The 19,722-nt window shown below is 39.0% G+C and overlaps 1 protein-coding gene and 1 non-coding gene across 3 annotated transcripts in view; both read left to right on the forward strand.

Annotated features, from left to right (window-relative positions):
* The window catches only part of Dhx29 (DExH-box helicase 29), a 54,044-nt gene extending 44,186 nt beyond the window's left edge, over window positions 1-9,858 (forward strand). For both annotated transcript variants that reach the window (XM_008840385.2, XM_029567064.1), the window contains 6 exons: window positions 291-427; window positions 2,081-2,174; window positions 4,024-4,326; window positions 5,545-5,676; window positions 6,852-6,948; window positions 9,569-9,858. In XM_008840385.2, the coding sequence (XP_008838607.1) occupies window positions 291-427; window positions 2,081-2,174; window positions 4,024-4,326; window positions 5,545-5,676; window positions 6,852-6,948; window positions 9,569-9,621 (816 nt within the window). In that variant the 3' untranslated portion in view covers window positions 9,622-9,858. The remainder of the gene's footprint in view (window positions 1-290; window positions 428-2,080; window positions 2,175-4,023; window positions 4,327-5,544; window positions 5,677-6,851; window positions 6,949-9,568) is intronic.
* On the forward strand, window positions 9,163-9,326 carry LOC115071593. The gene has a single exon (XR_003850692.1). It is a non-coding gene; the product is annotated as a U1 spliceosomal RNA (small nuclear RNA).
* Window positions 9,859-19,722: the final 9,864 nt, after the last annotated feature.

Below are 19,722 nucleotides of genomic sequence, written 5' to 3' on the forward strand. Positions count from 1 at the left end.
AGCTGTTAAAAAAAAAAAAGGCATTGTAGCCAGTGGAAATTTAGCAGCCAGAGGTCAAAAATCACTGAGCTATGATCTTGAGATTGCTTGTAACTAAATGACAGACTATAATCATTTGTACATTTTAAGTTCCATAAAATGAAGTTAAAAGGAACTACTTACTGTGAAATTTTAAGTTAGCTGTGGTAAATGTTACGTCTTGGAAATAAGAAACAGGCAACTTAATGTGGGATTATTTTTTAACAGCTTTGAGTTTGTACCTCTTTACTAATTATGTTATTTATGGATAGGCAACACTAGCAGCAGTTATGACAGAGAAGTCTCCATTTACCACACCAATTGGTCGGAAAGAGGAAGCAGATCTTGCAAAATCAGCTTTGGCTGTGGCCGATTCAGACCACCTTACGATCTACAATGCATATCTAGGGTAAAGAAATAACCTGAGTGTTTTCATTAAGCAATAACCGGAAATTATTTACTTTTTGTTTTGTATAATTTTTATTGAATTTTTGTGTATTTCATACAAAGCATCTTAATCATCTTTATACCCCTCCCCATCTGCACCTTCCCATATCCATATCTGCTCCCCCCCCATTTCATGCATTTTGTCACTTATGTTAAGCCCTGTCCAGTCAAGTTAGTATCCCCAGATGTCCGTCACTACAAGTTCATCCACTGGGGTCTAGTCAGCTTATCTAGAGTTAACTCCCATAAAGAAGATCAACTGTCCCTCACGTGGCAGTAATCAACTACCAGTATTTCTTTGGCTAAGGTTGAGGCTACTGCCCATTTTCCCAGTTCTATTCTGGGTTTTTGTCTGCTTGAGTTTGTATGGGTCTTGTGCATGCTGACACTATTGCTGTAGGTTCATATGAGCAAGGTCTGATGAGCATGTGGGGTTCTATTTCCCTATGGTCATGCACCTCTTCCCTGGCTCATCTTTGCAATGATCCTCAAGCTCTGAGTGGGTGGAGTTTAATATAGGAGTCTTGTCCAAGGACCCACACTCTGCAGATTCTTATTCTTTACATTTTGGCCATTTGTAGCCTTTTGGGTTCATTGTCCTCTGTTGTATAAGGGAGCTTTGTTGATGAGAGCTGAGTGATGCATTAGTATTCTCTCTATCCCTTGTTCCACTATGTTCCATTAGCCTTAGGTGTAGAGGTTCCATTGGTAAGAAAGACCCTATTGCTGAAGATAGGACATACTTCAGACACAAGACTGGAGCAATGAAGCTGGAACTGACCTGGAAGCCTCCTCCTGAAGGCTAGCTCTCATAGTTTTGGAACAGACTATGCTAACTGCTAAGGGAGAACATTAATCAATGGTCCAACCCCAGCTTTAAAGCCTAATAAATACTACAATTACCAGCACAGCAAATGATACTGGTGCAGTAGTAACACTTTTATCTTGGGGGTAATCAACAGTTAACCTAATTGGACTTAGAGCCCACTCAATGGGAGGGAACTCATGTGTGGTACTATAAACATAGCCAAATAACACATGGCTGGAGAGGTCATAGATCTTAGAGAAAACCCTAAGTTTGTCACATCCCTAGACAAATGTAATTTCTTCCTATATATTAAATATGGATCATTATATTTACAGACAAGTAAGCCAGCCACCACTCATCAGAGAACCTTTTTTTTTTTTTTTTTGCAACAGATGGAGATTATTACAGAGTTCCACAACTGGTCACATACCCAGAATAAGTGTCTGTAAAATGCCCAACCCTAAGTGACACCTCTGCTTTTTGTTTTTACTATGTCTTTGTCATTAAAATTATGCATTTAAACACTTAAATTTATTCTTAGTGCTTTTATCTGTCAAGGTATAATTATGTTAGTGAGTCATTTAAGAACAATATATTAGTATTATATATTTTTCTCATATTCAAAGCAACTTAACTTGCTGTTACACATAAAAAGTACAATTGGCAAATTGCCTATTAGAATAAGCAAGATGCCTTTTTTGTAAAAGATTATAAATAAATTAAGCCTTATTTGAGTTGCCACCTCTGAAAAGGAGCTTGGAAAAGAAACATGGTGAACTTTGTTCATTTATTGACATATTTATCTAGATGGAAGAAAGCACGGCAAGAAGGGGGCTACCGTTCTGAAATCACATATTGTCGGAGGAATTTTCTGAATAGAACGTCACTGTTAACCCTAGAGGTAAGTCTGTTAATACTGTCCTCAGCAATCATAATGTATTCAGGAAATGAATATTAGGAAGGGGCAGCATGGTTTCTTAGAAATCACACTTAATAGGATGGTTAACCTTTAAGTTCCACCTTTTTAAAAAAAATGATTCAAAGGAGATTTATTTACAGTTCCAATTCTGATAATTGGGTATTATTTTGCATAATTATGGAAAATTTCAGACTGAAATACTATCTTAAACTCCTGTGTACCCATTTTTCCCACTTCTATAAATGAGCAACATGTTATAAATTTTGTTTTATTTATATTCCCCTTTTCTACACTCTGCCCTATAGGTTTTTTTTTTTTTTTTTTTAAGTAAATCCACAGCATTCAGTCATGGATTCTGAAGTATATGACTGTTTTTCTTCAACATTTTTACACATTAAAAAAAATAATCCTTGCTGGGCATGGTGACACATGCCTTTGATTTCAGTACTTGGGAAGCAGAGGCAGGCAGATCTCTGTGAGTTTGAGGCCAGCCTGGTCTACCTGGTGAGTTCCCAGCCATCTGGGGCTACAGGGAGACCCTGTCTCAAAAAGACAAAAAAATAATAATAATCCTTAATATCACCAAATGCATGGCATTTAAGTATCCTCAATCATCTCATAATTTTATTTTTTTACAGCTAGTTCAAATTATGTTCTAAACAATATTCACTCATTGAATTTGATTGATATGTTCTCTTTTAAGTCTCTTAATCTATACTTAATCTTTTTCCCCCTTAGTGTGATTTATTTTTTGAAAAAGTCAGTTAAATTGCCCTGTATTTCTTGTATCCTGGAAGCAGCCGCTTTTTAGCCAGCTGAGATTCAGTATGTGAACATCCCAGTTAGTTGGCCCCAAAATGGTTATTTCTTCAAATTAACCCTTTCTCCTTTGTCTCCTTTTTACTTCCCCAACTTCCAAATTGCCTCCTACCCATTTTTTTCTCCTTCCTTTTCTCACCTCCCCTGACCTGCAAGGTTTTGGATCTCTTTGTCAGTCCTGTGGTGTTACAGTGGCCATCTATGCTTTACTCCCCTGGAACCAGTCTGTTAACTCCAAACCAGAAACCTAAAGGATATCCTAAATGTAAACATCACCTTGTGATTACTAGTATCCTCTGTACCTTGAAACACCCTCATCCTTCCTATAGTCGTTTTGCTAATCTGCACCATTAAAGGTAGAAAATATTTAAGCTACTTTTTTTTTTCCGGTCTTTTTTTGAGACAGGGTCTCCCTGTAGCTCTAGCTAGCCTGGAACTCACTGTGTAGACCAGGCTGGCCTCTGCCTCTCAAGTGCTAGGATTAAAGGCATGTGCCACCATGCCCTGCTTAAGCTATGTTTTTAAAAATGAAGTTGCCATTAATAGGCTTTGGCAAAGTTCTTTAGGAAATCAAAATGAATTCCCAAAGACAAATGAGGAAGGTTCTTACAGTCTACTGTCAGGATTCCTCTGTAGTTCTGTCCCAGTGCTATTCTCAGTGTGACCATCCTCACTGACTAAAAATGTAAAAACAACCAAAAAACTTTAAAGAAGGGCTAGTGCTGAAGTAGATGTGGTGAGTGAGAATGTGTTCAGACCATTTTTGTTGCTCTCATAGACAATCTTATGTTTTACGACATCTCTGGCTTTAGGGGATGAGGACAGCTGATTTTTAATCCTTTACTTCCCAGAATCCTTTTTCTCTACCCAAGCCTTTGGCCATAGTCAACTAAACAATACTTGGACATCCTATCTATTTTAATAGGAAGCACTATTCGAAGTTACAAGGCTATTTGAAAATTTCTTTACTTGAATCAATTATGATTATGTCTCTTTTTAACATAACCTCTAGGATGTGAAGCAGGAATTAATAAAGTTGGTTAAGGCAGCAGGATTTTCATCATCTGCAACTTCTACCAACTGGGAAGGAAACGAAGCCTCACATGCCCTCTCCTTTCAAGACATTGCCCTTCTTAAAGCTGTATTGGCTGCTGGACTGTATGACAGTGTGGGGAAGATAATCTATACAAAGTCAGTGGATGTCACAGAAAAATTGGCTTGCATTGTCGAGACAGCCCAAGGCAAAGCACAAGTACATCCGTCCTCAGTAAATCGAGATTTACAAACTTATGGATGGCTTTTATACCAGGAGAAGGTAAAATACTTATTCTCAGTGCATTGCTCTAGAACTCATTCATGACAAGTTCAGATACCCTAATAAATAGTTTGTGTCACTCTCAAATTGACTTGTTTCTTTGTTATTCAGAGTTGAAATCCAAATGCAGTTTCTCAAGCTAAAAAAGTTTATTTCTCTTCCATTAACTAAGAAACAAATAGTAGGATTTCTCTTCTGACCGTCACTTTTTTCTACTTGGAATAAAGACAGCAAGTGGCTATCATTAATAGTGTATCTATTCCTAAAGTAGTTCACTAAAAGTGTCTCAAAAGAAAAAGAGGATATGTATGTTCCATTTCTAATAAGGGTATGTTGGGTAGAGTAATGTGATTTAAACCATTTGAATCAGTGTCATCTAAGATAAATTAAATCTCAGCTACATCGCTATCTATTACCTTCTCCTAACCCTATGGAGCACACTATCATGGGAGTGTTTCTTCATCATATTTTAGGTTTCTCTTATGTGTCTGATAATGACTTTAAGGCAGTGTGAGAAGAAAACATGTCAAACTGAAGTGCATTTCTTCTCCTTTTTTAAAAAGAGTATCTACATCATATTTTTTTGACCTTTAAAGCAATAAAAATTCATAATTTCAATTAGTAGCTTGGAAATTCCCAATATATACCATCAAACTTAAATATAAATGTGAAGAATTTCTGACTAGCTGAATAATGACCTAGAAACCAGAAATTTTGAAAAAACTTAAGCATATTGTAACATTACTCGGTAGCATTATAAAATTGCTTCACCAGGCTCAAAAGAAACCTCAATGATTAAGAGCACTTGCTGCTCATCCTCAGCACCCATGTTAGGCAGTTCACAACTACCTGTAACTCCAGCTCTAGGAGATCCAACACCCTCTTCTGGCTGCCACAGGTAGCACACACACTTAACATTCACTTATAGACACACACATACACATAAATAAAAATAAAAATTTTTAATTGCTTCTACCTAATTTCACTTGTGGTCAAAGCACATTATTCAACCTTACAGATAATGTCTTTTAGTCCAAAAATAGTAATTATTATTAATTTAAAAAATTATTCTCCTAAGAGAAAATATAGCTTTAGATATGTAAAACATAAAATTTTTCTGTAAAAAATTATAGAAAATGCATACATGAAAAATACCTACATGTATTTCTTACATTTTTAGACCATGAAGTTGTTTTTCCCCTTTTTTTTCTTATGTAGGTAAGGTATGCCCGAGTATATTTGAGGGAAACTACCCTAATAACTCCTTTTCCAGTTTTGCTGTTTGGTGGTGACATAGAAGTTCAACACCGGGAACGTCTTCTTTCTGTTGATGGCTGGATCTATTTTCAGGTACGCAGTACAAATGATTTTATTGATTACATGAAAAACTTCTTTATTTTGCATATATGGTTTTTTAAAAAAAATTTTATTTATTATTTTTATGTGTATGTGTATATTGCCTGTGTGTAGGTAAGTGCACCCATGTCATGCAATGCCCATGGAGGACAGAAGAGGCTGTTGGATCCCCTGGAACTGGAGTTATGGACAATTGTTAGCAGCCATGTGGGTGCTGAGATTCGAACCCAGGTCTTCTGCAAGAGCAACCAGTGTTCTTAACTGCTGAGCCATCTCTCCAGCCCCCCCATATATGGTTTTTAAATCTACTAAATTTGAAAATCTTGTCACTATCCCAAAATACATTTATCAGCAATAGTTATAATTGCCATGTGTTAGGTATAGCAATAGCTAATTTTATATGGATTATCACAAAATGTATTTTCTTTTTTGCAGAGACAATGAGGTGCGGTGAGAATCTAACTTTCCTAGATTGCATGGGTTGGTTATTGGTTGAGTCCCCAAACTTGAGCTTATTCCGCTACATTTGTTTGGCCATTCATAACAAAAGCCAAACATATTCATAGCTTTTTTTAGACATCCTAGGAAATTCTTCTCTAGATAAATTAGATAGGGCTTATTTTGGGCAGAAAGTTTGTTTTTTTTCTTCTGTAGTCCCATTCACACTGACCAGCTTAAAGTAGTTCCCATACATCTGACTTTGCTGTACTGTGTGTCTAGGTCTCCAAAGATGAATTCTGCATACAACTTTAAAAATACTTGGTTCATGTAAAGAAGTTGGAGTAGTTGAATTGTTCTGTTATTGGGTTGTAGTAATATTGGTAAAAACTCTAAAAATCTGAAATTAAGCACTTAAAAATGAGTACATTTTTTTGATTTGTAAGTTATTCCTCAATCAGCTGTTAAAATTTTTCCTTTCCCAAAGCTTTCTACAGAGTCCATGTAAGAAAGGCAAAGAATTATTGAAATAATGTTACTTTATTATAGGAAGGGATATCAAACTAACTAGGGAAGTCAAGAGGTTTCATAGCTTACCTCCCAGAGATAATTTGCTCATAATTCCCCCTTGTGTTATATGTTAAAAATCCAATGTTCTAAGTCAGGTAAGCTTAGCCTTAAACACATTCATACTCCCCCAATTAACTGTCCAATCTGACATCTCTCAACAGGCTCCGGTAAAGATAGCTGTCATTTTCAAGCAACTAAGAGTTCTCATTGATTCTATTTTAAGAAAAAAGCTTGAAAATCCAAAGGTGTCCCTTGAAAGTAAGTTTTATTGTAACGTAGGTTAAAGTATACATTTACACATTAGAGGATTACATATTTGTGGATGGATGGATGGATGGATGGATGGATGGATGGATGGATGGATGATAGATGCATTTGTACAGGTATAAATGTATAAAAACTTCAAAATTTTTATTTATTTTTAGTCTTATGTGTATGAGTGTTTTGCCTGCATGTATAGATGTGCACCTTTGTTGTGCAGTGTCCACAGAGGCCAGAAGAGGGCATTGGATTCCCTGGAACTACAGTTTCAGATGGTTGCTAGCTGCCCTGTGGGTGCTGGGAACTGAACCTGGGTCCTCTGGCAGAGGAGTCAGTGCTCTTAACCCCTGAGCCATCTCTCCAGTCCCATAAAAAACTTTAAAAAATAAAATCCAAAAGACTGATTCTAGAAATTGTGTGTATGACTGCAGTCATACATTGATGTGATTATTAATAAAATTGAATAAAATCTACTTATGTTAAATTCCACTCAACTCATGTAGAGTTTGTGACTATTCACAGCTTATTAACAGCCTTTTACTCCTCTATCCTTCTACTTTTGCTTCTAAACTGTCCATCTCACAGAAAGTCAGCATAATACTGAATTCTACTCAGTATTAACCACAGTGTGTTCTCCCTACTACTCATTTCTCATGAATGTGCAGCTATTAGTTGATATTAAGTGCATTAATCTTCAGTAGAAACCTCAAATAAACACCTGATTTTCAGTTAGCATGGTACAGTATTTGCCTAACTTGACAGATTGCCAAAATCATCTTCGAGTTATTAAAAAATAAATAAATAATACAAGGCTCAATGTCCTGTCTCAGACATACTGATCTCTATGGAAGAAACTTGTGTTTGTGTTTCTTTGTTTTAGTCGTTTTTTCTGTTGATACTTCCCTGTCTCCTATCACCCCCTTTTGTAATGCAGTGAATTACTTTAATAAACTCGTTTTCCTGGTAGGATGTTTCATATTTAGGACTTAATTGGTTGTGTCTTCGTACTTTAATGTGTTCTCTAATACCTATATTTTCTATAAAGCATCATGAAGCACTTCAGTTTGGTTTTATAGGGTTTTTTCCTGTTGTTTTGGGTTTTTGTTGTTGTTTTTGTTTTGTTTTGAGGTTTTTTTTTTGTTTTGTTTTGTTTTTTTTTTTGTCTTTTTGAGGCAGAGTCTTTCTGTAGCCCCAACTGGCCTAGAACTCACTATGTAGTCCAGGCTGTCCTTGATCTCACAGAGATCCACCTGTCTCTGCCCTGAGTGTTGGGATTAAAGAGGTGTGCCACCATACCTACCAGCAGCTTTTAATGATGTTAAGAATTGAGCTGTGGGTTGTATGAATTTTGACTTGGGAAAAGTCACTCACTTTGGTGACCTTTCTTTCTGGCCTTACTATAAAGATAAGTTGTGATAGAAACCCAGATGAGAAAAAGAAGTATCTGTTACCCTTGTGCTTTCTTGCACGCTTAACTCAAATTAAAAATAATTCCTCGTTAGATATCATTGTTCCAGTCCCAACGAGTGGTCTCCCCTCCCTTCTTCTCCCTTCCCCTCTTTCCCACCTCTTTCTTTTCTTAATACCACCTTAGCTCCAAGAATCCATATGTGAGAGTAGCTATGGGGTTCTTAGGAAGTCACAATTTCAGAGCTATTTAAAAATAGAGCAGCTGTTAATAAAACCACCTTAGCAAATAATGCCACCTCTTGCTCTATTTGTCAAATTCAGTTGGTATTTGATCCTTTTGTTGTGTAGAGAAGCCTGTCACTTCCTTTGACACCTCTGCAAGAGCACTTCCCCTTGAGAGTTTGTTTCCTTTGGTCTAAACCTGGGGAGACAGATAACATTACCTTTTTCCCATTCTATAGAAATCCTGTCACATTCTGCAAAACAGGGAAGAGTCAATAGAGCCTTCAGTGTATTTCAGCTAAGTGAAACAATTGAGGAACTTTTAAAGAATTTTTAAAGAATTAATTACTTGTAGAACTAACAGGTGGGCATGGTGGCTCACATGATCCCAGCATTTGGGAGGCTGAAGTCGAGGATTGTGAGTTCTAGCTCAGTATGGGCTATGAAGACCTTGTCTAAAAAACAGCAAAAATAGAAAATACAATTATAGCCCATTATCTCTCTGGGCCTTAGCCTATAAATACCTTGTTAACTTCTTTCTACAAAATGTTGACTTTTTGTTGAAATAGGTATAACATTATACTTACCTGACAAGGGCGACACCATGATCAGGAAGGTGGTTTTCCCAGGGTGAGGCTCATCTATTGCACTTGGGATGTGCTGACCCCTGCAATTTCCCCAAATGCGGGAAACTCGATTGCATAATTTGCGGTAGTGGGGGACTGCGTTCGCACTCTCCCCTAAGAAAGAAAAAAGAGAAAGAAAAATTGGTATAACACTAATGATCATTAATGTAACTCTTGTAGGGCAACAAATATGATATTTCTGGGCACCTCTCGCATGATAGTGAATATAGCTAGTGTTACTTGATAGTCTAATTTAACAGTCTTATAATGTATACATCTTGTTTATATGTGTATGCATTGGAAAATTAGCCAGTTTTGCATTTATTCTTAGGTTTTTTTCTTTTTTTTCATTCCCTCAGATGACAAGATTCTACAGATCATCATAGAATTGATAAAAACAGAGAATAACTAATACTGAAATTCATGGTTAACTGCCTTTAAGATGAAGATACAGTCTTAAAATTTTGTGAAGATCGCACATCCCATTAAGTATTTCATTACCTAAAATACTTGTCCTTGCCATTAACCCAAAGATGGCGGGAAGAAAAAGCACATACTTTCAACACATACTTTTCTAGTTCCTTTTTAATGATGATTATTCAGAGTGTATTTGCCATGACATTTACAATAAATTCTTTGGTATCATTCATATTTTGTACATGTTTATGTGACAAGGCCAAGGCCTGTGGCTATACTATCTGACTTTGTGCTATGGTTTCCAGTATAGCTGCCTCATTCAGTATCAGCCTTTGACATTTGGAGAATTTAGGCAGTTTTGACTTAGAAGAGAAAGTGAGCTCCAAAACTATAATTAAGTTTCTGTGAAAAGAACAAGTTCAGAAGTCAGCTATTAATGAAATGACACCCTAAACAAGTGCATTGTGCACCTGGTTCAGTAACATGCAGAAGACATGCTGGTGCTGTGCTGGAGGACCAGCAGGGATGACTGATGTCTCTATCTTCTTGGCTTGCCTAGCTTGCACTATTTGCCTCATTCCACATTTGAACCGATTTTTGAAGGGTGGGGGGTGTGCACATGCCACAGTGCGAGTATGGAGGTCAAAGAACAGCTTATGGGAGTTGGTTCTCTCCTTCAACTTCCTAAACTGTTTAGGTTTCTGGGATCGGCTTCAAGTCATCAGGCTTGGCTGCATTGAGCGATCCTGCCACCCCCATTGAACCTTTTTTGTACCCATAATTGAACTGGTAATGTTGAGAACATTAAAATAGTAAAGTAAGCTTAGATATTTTTACTAGTTTTGCTTCCCACTGATCTTTTGCAATTATTTTGATTATTTAGAGGGATTTTTCTCATTTCTTGTCAACAAATGTACAAACTTTAAATACATTTCTTTTTAGATCAAATATAGAAATCATATCTAAAGGACAAAAGATTAGACTAGGAACCTAGTACAATTACTTGACTCTTAGAGTGGACGTTCAATTTTAACATTTGTTCATGAGTAAAAGAAGCCGTAATCTTCACCTTAGATACAAATGGAAGTAAAAATAATACTTAGCAGCAGTCTCCAATTTTAGGTTTTTCCTTGCAGTGTGGCAAAGGAATTAGAAGCAAAGAGAGATGACTGTGGTTTGGTGATTTGGAATCTCTGACTAGTACCACCGATAGGAACAGAACTATCAGTGTAAAGAGCTAAGTGGGTGCTAGTGTATTTTAACTCAGGGCACATGGAGGCAAAGAGATCCTGAAGTGAACTAATGTTGAACTTCAGTTGGTATGTGCAGCTTGTGCCCTGAATGTTTTGTCTGTGAATTAATTTACTTATCAAAACCTATGTGGTAGTATTTATGACACCACTTTACAAATGAGAAAAATGAAGCTTAGAGAAACAAAATAATTTTTCAAAGAACATACTGATAATAAGTGGCAGGGCTATGACTCCAGAACAACTTAAATTTCTGAAATATAGTCATCCTCCCCCTGATAATTGAAGCAGTAACTCACATTTGGATGAGGGTTATAGGGTTAGTCTTTGACTTGATAAATGTGTGGAGGAGGAGGTAGTCACCAAAGGAGAGAGATCATTGAGCTTAAAATCTTATAGGACTCCATACTATCTTTTTTTTACAGTGTGTGTGTGTGTGTGTGTATACTGCCTGCATGTGCCATAGTGCACATGTGGAGGCAGATGACAATTAGGTAGAGTTGGTTCTTTCCTTCCATGTGGCCCCTGGAAATTGAACTACAGCCATTAGGATTGGGGAAGCAACTAACAGCCTCTCACCAGCCTTCTGTGCTCTCTTTAAAAAAAAAAAAAAAAAAAGCTATCTCGTACCATGTGGCTGATTAAATTCACTGTTTTCCCAGGCCCTAAAAGCTGTGTATGAAGCTGGGAATAATGGCACAAACCTTAATTCTAGGATTCCAGAAGCAGAGTCAGGCAGATCTCAGTGAGATCAAGGCCAGCCTGGTTTACATAGCAAGCTCCAGGCCAGCCGGGGCTATAGGGACCTTGTCTCAAAAATAAAATAAAAAGCTGTACGTGATCAGGGTCTTGCTACCCTCATTTTCTCTACTCTTCCGCTGGTGCTCCAGAAACTGCTAGGCTTCTCAGTTCCTGGAAGATAAGCCTTGGCACATGAGCTCTGCTATAATACACCACTTTGAGTTCTTTAGCAAACACTTTGTGAGTTTCAATGCTGTCTCCACAGCCACATCACTGAAGTACATTTTTAATCAAGTAGCAGTACTTCTGTCAGTTTGTGCCATCATGTTTTTAGGGTTTGGGGTTTTTTTTTCCTCTGTAAACCATGAGTATCACTGATTTCTACCCAACACAGTGGCTGGCACACACAGGCATTCACTAAGTGCTGTATGAATGGCTGAAGTGAGAGTGGGTCAGGATAGGGCAAGCCTAAGTAAAGGAGGCACTTTTTATGATTACTTCAATCTTTTAGATGTTTGATTGAGAGTAGCAGGGAAGGACATTCTTAGAAGCCCTGCAACTTCCCACACATTTGGTAACTTGTACAACTCAGAGGCTATAGTCTTATAAGGAAAAGATACACCACAGGATCTGCAAAGGGAAAGAAATGTAAAACCTAGAACAATCTATACATTGCTTCCCTGTGCCCCACCCCCACCCCCAAGGGAAGCCCACTTCAGGCTCAGAGTCTAAGGATTTTTACTGGGACAAAGACATTACCATTAGAACACTAGACTCCCAGAAAGAACACATATATTTAGTAATGTTATCTGAAAAACCAAAGAATTTTTCAAAAGTCTAATTCCCCATTTATTCAGCCTTATAAATGCCAAATGTGAACTTTTGCAGGAGCACAAATCATAATTTAGAGTGAATGAAGATAAGAAGGATGTGTAAAGAATACTCTGGTGTTTTTTGTTGCGTGTGAGACAGGTTTGAGTGTGGATGCTTATGTTCCACAGTGCATGTGTGGAGGTCAGAGGGCCACTTTGGGGAGTTGGTTCTCTCCTGTCATGGATTCTGGAGGTCAAACTTGTGTCATCAGACTTGCACAAAAAGTGCTTTTACCCACTAAGCCATGTCATTGACCCAAGACTATTTTTTTATGGATGTTATAAAAGAATGGAAAAAGTATAGTAGATTGAAGAATAAGTTTTTTTAAAGTTTATATTTGTGTGTGTGTATGTGTTCTGCAATGCATATGTGGAGGTCAAAGGACAACTTTCAGGAGTTACCTCCTACCATGTGGGTTCCAGAGAACAAACTCAGGTCATCATGCTGGGCAAAATAGAAATAACTAGCAGGGGCTGGTGAGATGGCTCAGTAGTTGAAAGTGCTTACTACACAAGCTGGATGACCTGTGTCTAATCCCTAGAACCCCCATAAGGGTGGCAGGAGATCTGACTCCACAAAGTTGTCCTCTGACCTACACACACACAATAATGATAAACAGTTTTAAAGATTAATGAGTGTTTTGCCTGCATATATTATGTGCACCACATGTGTGCAGTGCCTGCAGAGGTCAAAAAGGGCATTTGATCCCCTGGAACTGGAGTTACAGGTAGTTGTTAGCAAGAGCAGAAAGTGTTCTTAACCACTGAGCAATCTCCAGCCCCACGAATTTTTTTTTTTTAATCTTTAAAAAAGAACAAACCAGCAGTATGTGAAGATAATGTTGACGTGAGGGTTCAACAAAGCGCTAAAGAATACTATAGAGAACAATGTGGAATGGCCCTGTGGCTTCCTACAGCAGTGCTTCCCAGCTCAAGAGTTGAGAAAAAGTTAGTAATGGGTAGGGGTGACCATAGGCTCCTTCAAAGACTATCACTGAAGTGGGTAGTAGCCAAAAATGCTTACATAGAAGAGGTAAAAAATGGGGTCAGAACAGAGAAAACAGGGATCAGAATCAAATCCAAATTCACTGTGATTAGTTAAAAAGGAATCCTCATTAAAGGAGAGAATCTCACAATTTAAAGTATAAGATATAATGGTTCTAATAAATAATCTGAATGGTTTCCCTGTTGGTAGATACCAAGATGGCGTTGGGGTGACTGGAGGCCCGGGAACAGGATGACTAGTGTTCTAGTTTGTGTGTCCATTACTGTGATAAAATATTCTGACCAATACCAACTTGGGGAAGAAAGGGTTTGTTCAGCTTACATTCCCAGGTCATAGTTCATCTCTGAGGGAGCTCGAGGTAGGAACTCAGGGCAGGAACTTGGAGGCAGGAGCTGGAGCACAGGCCATGGAGGAACGCTGGCTTGCTCCCCTGGCCCATGCTCAACCTGCTTTCTTATGCAACACGGGACCACCTGCCCAGGGTGGTACCACCTGCAGTGGGCTGGGCCCTCCCACATCACTCAACAGTCAAGAAAATACCCCACAGACATGGCCACAGTCCAGTCCAATAAAGGTAATTCCCCATTTGAGGCTCCCTCAACTCAGGTGTGCCAAGTTGACACTAAAGCTATTCAGCACAACTAGTATGTTCATTCATCCACACAGATGAAAGAAAAAAAAAAGTAGAGAAGAGCAGGCCAGGTGCTACAGTCACTGGGGAAAGCAGGAGGATGCCCTGAGGCTTAGCATGCACTGGCAAGAAAAACATCAAAAATTGTCATTGTCTTCAGCCTGTCTTCTGTGTCAGTTTTTATGTGCAAGATCTTTAGAAGTAGAAGGCCTGGGACTGAAGCTCAGTGCTAGAGTCCTTGGAGGTGCAGCTTAGTGGTAGAGCACTTGTTTAGCGTGCATGAGAGCCTGGGTTCAATTTAGAGGAAAAAAAGTTGTCAAAAGGATGATCGTCAGAGAAGATTAGCAGAAAGAAAATAAAATAGTAAGGGAAAGTATTATTTACACAATTTTTTAAATTGAGCATTATTTAATAAACATCAAGTTAACTTCATTATATTTTTCCTTAGTTCTCACCACAATCCTCAGATTGACTCTTACAGAGTGCTTATGCTCAACTAACACTAATTTTGCTTAATAATGTAAAAGTGCAAGAGCAATAATATTATCAATTTGCATGCCAAAGAAGAGCCATAAAGTATTTTCTTTAAGTGAAAATGTGAAGTTCTTAATTTTATCATGGAATATGTATAGGAAAGATAGCATAAGTTTGGTACTGTCTTGTTTTAAGCATCCACTAAAGGCTTTAAAAGATACCCTACAGACGAGGAGGGTCTATTATATACTAAAATGTTAAGCTTCCTATTATAAAACTGTAATATTTAAAATTCTCTATATGTTATGGATTCTTTCTAATTTTACTGCCATAAATAGACATCACTTTTAGAATCAATAATATGCAATAAATGTTATTGATGAAAAGTAACTGAGCCAGGCTCAGACCAGATGTTGAACACCAGCTGGTTCATTGAAATATGAGTACAGTAAGTACTATGATTGCTGCGCTGGAGCCATCATGTTACTGTACATCACTTTCCTTGTGAATGCTCAGATATTTTAGAGTGGTTGTACTTCAGTAAAAAACTAACATTCTCTAAAGATGTTACTTTGGTGAAAATCATTTTCACAGCTGGACATAAAACTTGTATATGTTACTAAAAATTATAATTTGACTTAGAAATAGACATTATACTATAAACTCCAGGAGAGTACTGTGCGTGGACCTCAGCACTTATATTCCATAAACAGCTCACATGTGTTGTGATCCTGTCAACCTGATGAAATTTAGAATCACCATGGGACAAAACAACCTCTGGGCATGTTTGTGAGGGAGTTTCTGGGTTGGGTTGAGGTGGGAAGACCCACCATAAATGTGGACAGCACTAGTCCATAGGCTGGGATCCTAGACTGAAGAAAAAGGAGAAAAGGGAGCTGAAAGGAAGATTTCATCTCTCTGCTTCCTGATTGTGGACATGTGACCAGCTGCTCAGACTCAACCACATACCTTCCCCACATGACAGACTATACCCTCAAACTGTGAGTCAAAATAAATCCTTTCTTATTTAAACTGCCTTTGCCAGGTATTGTGTCACAATGATTCATGTGCATTTCTTCAAGCTCATTACAGAAACAAGAGATGTAATACTATCACTACAGAAATACAGGTTTGAATATGGAGAAAAAAAGGATTTCTCAGTTTCCTATGATACTAGGAAACATTGTTCCTAAATGATTCCACTTTAACATCTAGACATGCCACAGGAGAAGAAAACTCTGCCTCTCCATCCATCCTTTTCAAATCCATATAGTTAATATAGAGGCCAGATGCTACTTTTCAACAAGGCATCCTAACCGGCTGCATGCTAAGCCAAGTCTTTGGTGCCTTTTCTCATTAGTTTTAAGAAACACATGACTAGGGCACCCTGGACAGCTGCTGTTTTCATCTACATCCTGTGATTTGACACCTAAGCAGGCACATTACATATTGTGCCCTCAGCCTTCCCTTTTGTTGATTTTCAATAGAACAAGCTTTGCTTTACATTTGTGGTAGGGGGTTATTTTATCATGGATTGCTGTCCTCTTGTTTTTGGGATAGCACAGAAAGAAAAGACAGGACAGGGCTGCTGTAGCCTAAAGTGGAGTCTGAAATTATACCAATACAGCATGCTTCACTGGGCATAAAGAGTCCTTTCTCCAGGCTGGATGCTCAGCATTCAAAATCATCATCATCATCGTCCTCAATAACACAGAGATGCATTAGTTTCACCTTGTGTTTGGTTGGGAAGCATCTTTTACATGCTTTTCCTATTCCTTTGCAGATCAACCTGAGATAACTATTTTAGGAGAAATGGAACTATCATCTAAACCCATCAGAAAATGCTTCTCCTGGAACAATGACCCACCCATCAGAAAATGCCTCTCCTAGAACAATGACATATCAATTTAAGGCCTATTAAAGGTGTGCACATTAAAATATTTATCTGATTTGAAAATGGTAGCAACCCTTGAAGACTCTCTTTAAAGAGGCATCCTGGGGCTGGAGAGATGGCTCAGGAGTTAAGAGCTCTTGCAGAGGACCCGGGTCTGGTTCCTAGCAACCACATGGTGGCTAACAACCATCCATAACTCCAGTTCCAGGGGATCTGGTGCCCTCTTCTGACCTCCATGGGCATTAGATACATGTAGGCAATATACTCATATACATAAAATTAAAATAATAAAACGTTTAAAGAGGCATCCCTAACAATGCAATTTAAAGTAGCTGGCCATCCAGACTGTAGACCTGTCCACTTTTAAAAAATATTTTTATTTATGTGTATATGTGTATGTCTATGTTAGTGTATCCACATATGTGCAGGTATACACAGAGGATAGAAGAGGCCAGATCCCTGGAGCTGGATGTGGAGTTGCAGGTTGCCAATCACCCAAGGAATGCTGAGAACAGAACTCTGGTTCCCCACAAGAGCAGTACATGCTCTTAACCACTGAGTCATCTCTGCAGCACCCCCTACTGCCTTTACGCTTTTTTTTTTTTTTTAAATCTATGCCTAGGCATACTACCATCTGATATGGTTTTGATTATTTTATTTTGCCTTCAACTTCATCATTTCTCACTCTGGGTGGCCAGGGGCCTTGTCTTTTACACTGCTGAAAAGCTCGAGCAATGCTTGGCACTTGGTAGATACCCCTTAAATATTATGAAAGAGCAAAGGACAACTACAGTATCCAGGTCTAGTTACATCCCAGTAATACAGGTTTTTAAGGCCTTCCTTAAATACTTTGTTTTAGACCTGCCCCATCAGGTAGAATACACTGGCAGCAGGAATGCAAGGTGGAAAGACAAGCTGTACTCTCTAAAAGGCTGTTAGTCACAGCTCAAGAGCAAAGACATCGCCACCCTCTCTTCTGAGGCCAGCAGCTTTCCAAGGCCTCCTCTTCACCCCCACAGTCAGGAAATAACATTCTTCAGCCAAGGTAACCCACTGACCCACCACCAGCGCTCTCTGAGCGAGATGACCACCTCCAAAGCAGTGGCCTTATAGCCTAGTTTTCTTTTACTTCACTCCAAATTCTCAGTTTTTACCTCTTGGAACATACTTGGGTTAGTAAGTCCTGCCTGCCTTGCTAAGACACACCATAGCTTCTCCAGAGTTGAGTCCAAGAAAAGGTAACCAGCTCTGACCCTGTGGATTCTTCAGCCTTGGAGTGTGAATTTTTTCCTCTCAGCTTGGCTTGCCTTTCAAAGCATTGGTTTATGGATGGACTCGGGGCTTTGGTTCTCCTTCACCATTTTAAAAAATATCATTTTTATTTTATGTGTATCAGTGTATTGCCTACATGTGTATAAGTGCACCCATGTTGTACACTGTCTGTGGAGATCAGAAGAGGGTGTTGGATCCCCTAGAACTGGAGTTGCAGTTGTTAGCCACCATGTGGGTTCTGGGAACCGAACCTGGGTCCTCTGCAAGAGCAGCCATCTCTCCAGGCCCCTCCTTCAGCACTTAATAGTATAAAACAGCAGAGAATGAATAGCACACTGGAATCACATACTTGGATTTGAGTCCTGCATGTTGCACTTTGTGGCCATGTAAAGCGAACTTTTTAATCCACTTGACCGTCTTCTCTCACATGAACAAGAGGGCAATAATTATGCCTCACTCATCTGGCTGAGGCAGTGACTGGAGGCTGCAACGGAGTGCCACCTAACAAGCTGAGGAACACAGCAAATGATGATAAGGTCCTTCCTGATCCCTCTCCACTGCCTCTCTGGCCTCTTTGCTGCTCCCTCTTCATTTATGTCCCAGCCATGATGGTCTCCATGTCGTTCCGCCACTCACCAGGCCTTGGGAACTTAACGCTACTTTAAAGAAATATTTTATTATTTTTGTTATATGTGTGTTAAGTGTATTCCTACATGTGTGTAAGTGGACCTATGTTGTGCAATGCCTGCAGAAGTCAGAAGAGGGCATCAGATCCCTTAGAACTGGAGTTACAGATGGTTAAGTCTCCATATGGGTGCTAGGAATTGAACCCGGGTCCTCTGCAAGAGCAGCCAGTGCTCTTAACCGCTGAGCCATCTCTCCAGCCCCAGCACTGTACTCATTCTCCCACAGTTGTCTACCTGGCAACTCCTACTTCCTAGACATCTTTGCTCAAATGTTACCTTTCCACTGTTCTCCTTCTGACCACATTTACCTAATAGTGCAGCAACCCATGGCACTCTCAATGCCACCATCCCATATCTTGTCTGTCTATGCATGCCACCCTACATAGGCTCCATGAAGGAAGAATGATGCGCCCTAAGGCCAAAACAAAGGCAAAGGCAGTGTCACATACAAAGCTGTTTTAGTCTTTTCACTTGCTGTGATTTGCATGTGTCCCCCCACCCTGAAATTCCCAATATGATTGCTTTCAGTGGTGGGGCTTTGAAAGGTGTTTAGAGAGCCATGACTGCTACTCTCTCATGAATGGGATCATGAACCCTTAATAAAAAGTTTTTAAAAGGGGGCTGGAGAGATAGCTCAGAGGTAAAGATCACTGCCTACTCTTGCAGAGGACCCCTGTTCAGTCCCAGCACCCACATGGCACCTAACAGCCATCCTTAACTCCAGTTCCAGGGGATCTGACACCCTCTTCTGGCCTCTATGGGCACTGCACTCAAGGGTACACTTACATACATGTAAGCAAAACACACACACAAAATAATTGTTTTTTAATTTAAAAGGAGGAAATGTGTCCTTTTGCCTGTCTGCCTTCTGCCATGGAGACACCGACTTCCTCCCCTCAGAAAGATGCATCACCCGTCTTAGAAGCTGGGACCTAGCTTTCACCACACAAAATCTCTGGCCCTTGATCTTGCACAGTGAGACCACAGTACTGACAAAAATCAATTTCTGTTCTCTATAAATTACTTTGTCTAGTATATCCTGTTATAGTGACATGGACTAAGGTAGCACTTGTTTCTGATGTCCATATGTGACCTCTGCTTCCACTGCTTTGCAGGCTGCCTGGCTTCCCTGGCTGTTTTTTTTTTTTTTTTTTTTTAACTGTCAGCCCAGCTGCTTATGAGGGATGCTGTTTTTTAAAGAAATTATTCAAATTTCAAAAAGAAGGCAAAATCCCTCTCTATATTTGTCTTCTAGTCTTCTTCCTGATCT

The sequence above is a fragment of the Nannospalax galili genome, unplaced genomic scaffold, assembly GCF_000622305.1.
Source record: "Nannospalax galili isolate Female #2095 unplaced genomic scaffold, S.galili_v1.0 scaffold339, whole genome shotgun sequence".
NCBI lineage: Eukaryota > Metazoa > Chordata > Mammalia > Rodentia > Spalacidae > Nannospalax > Nannospalax galili.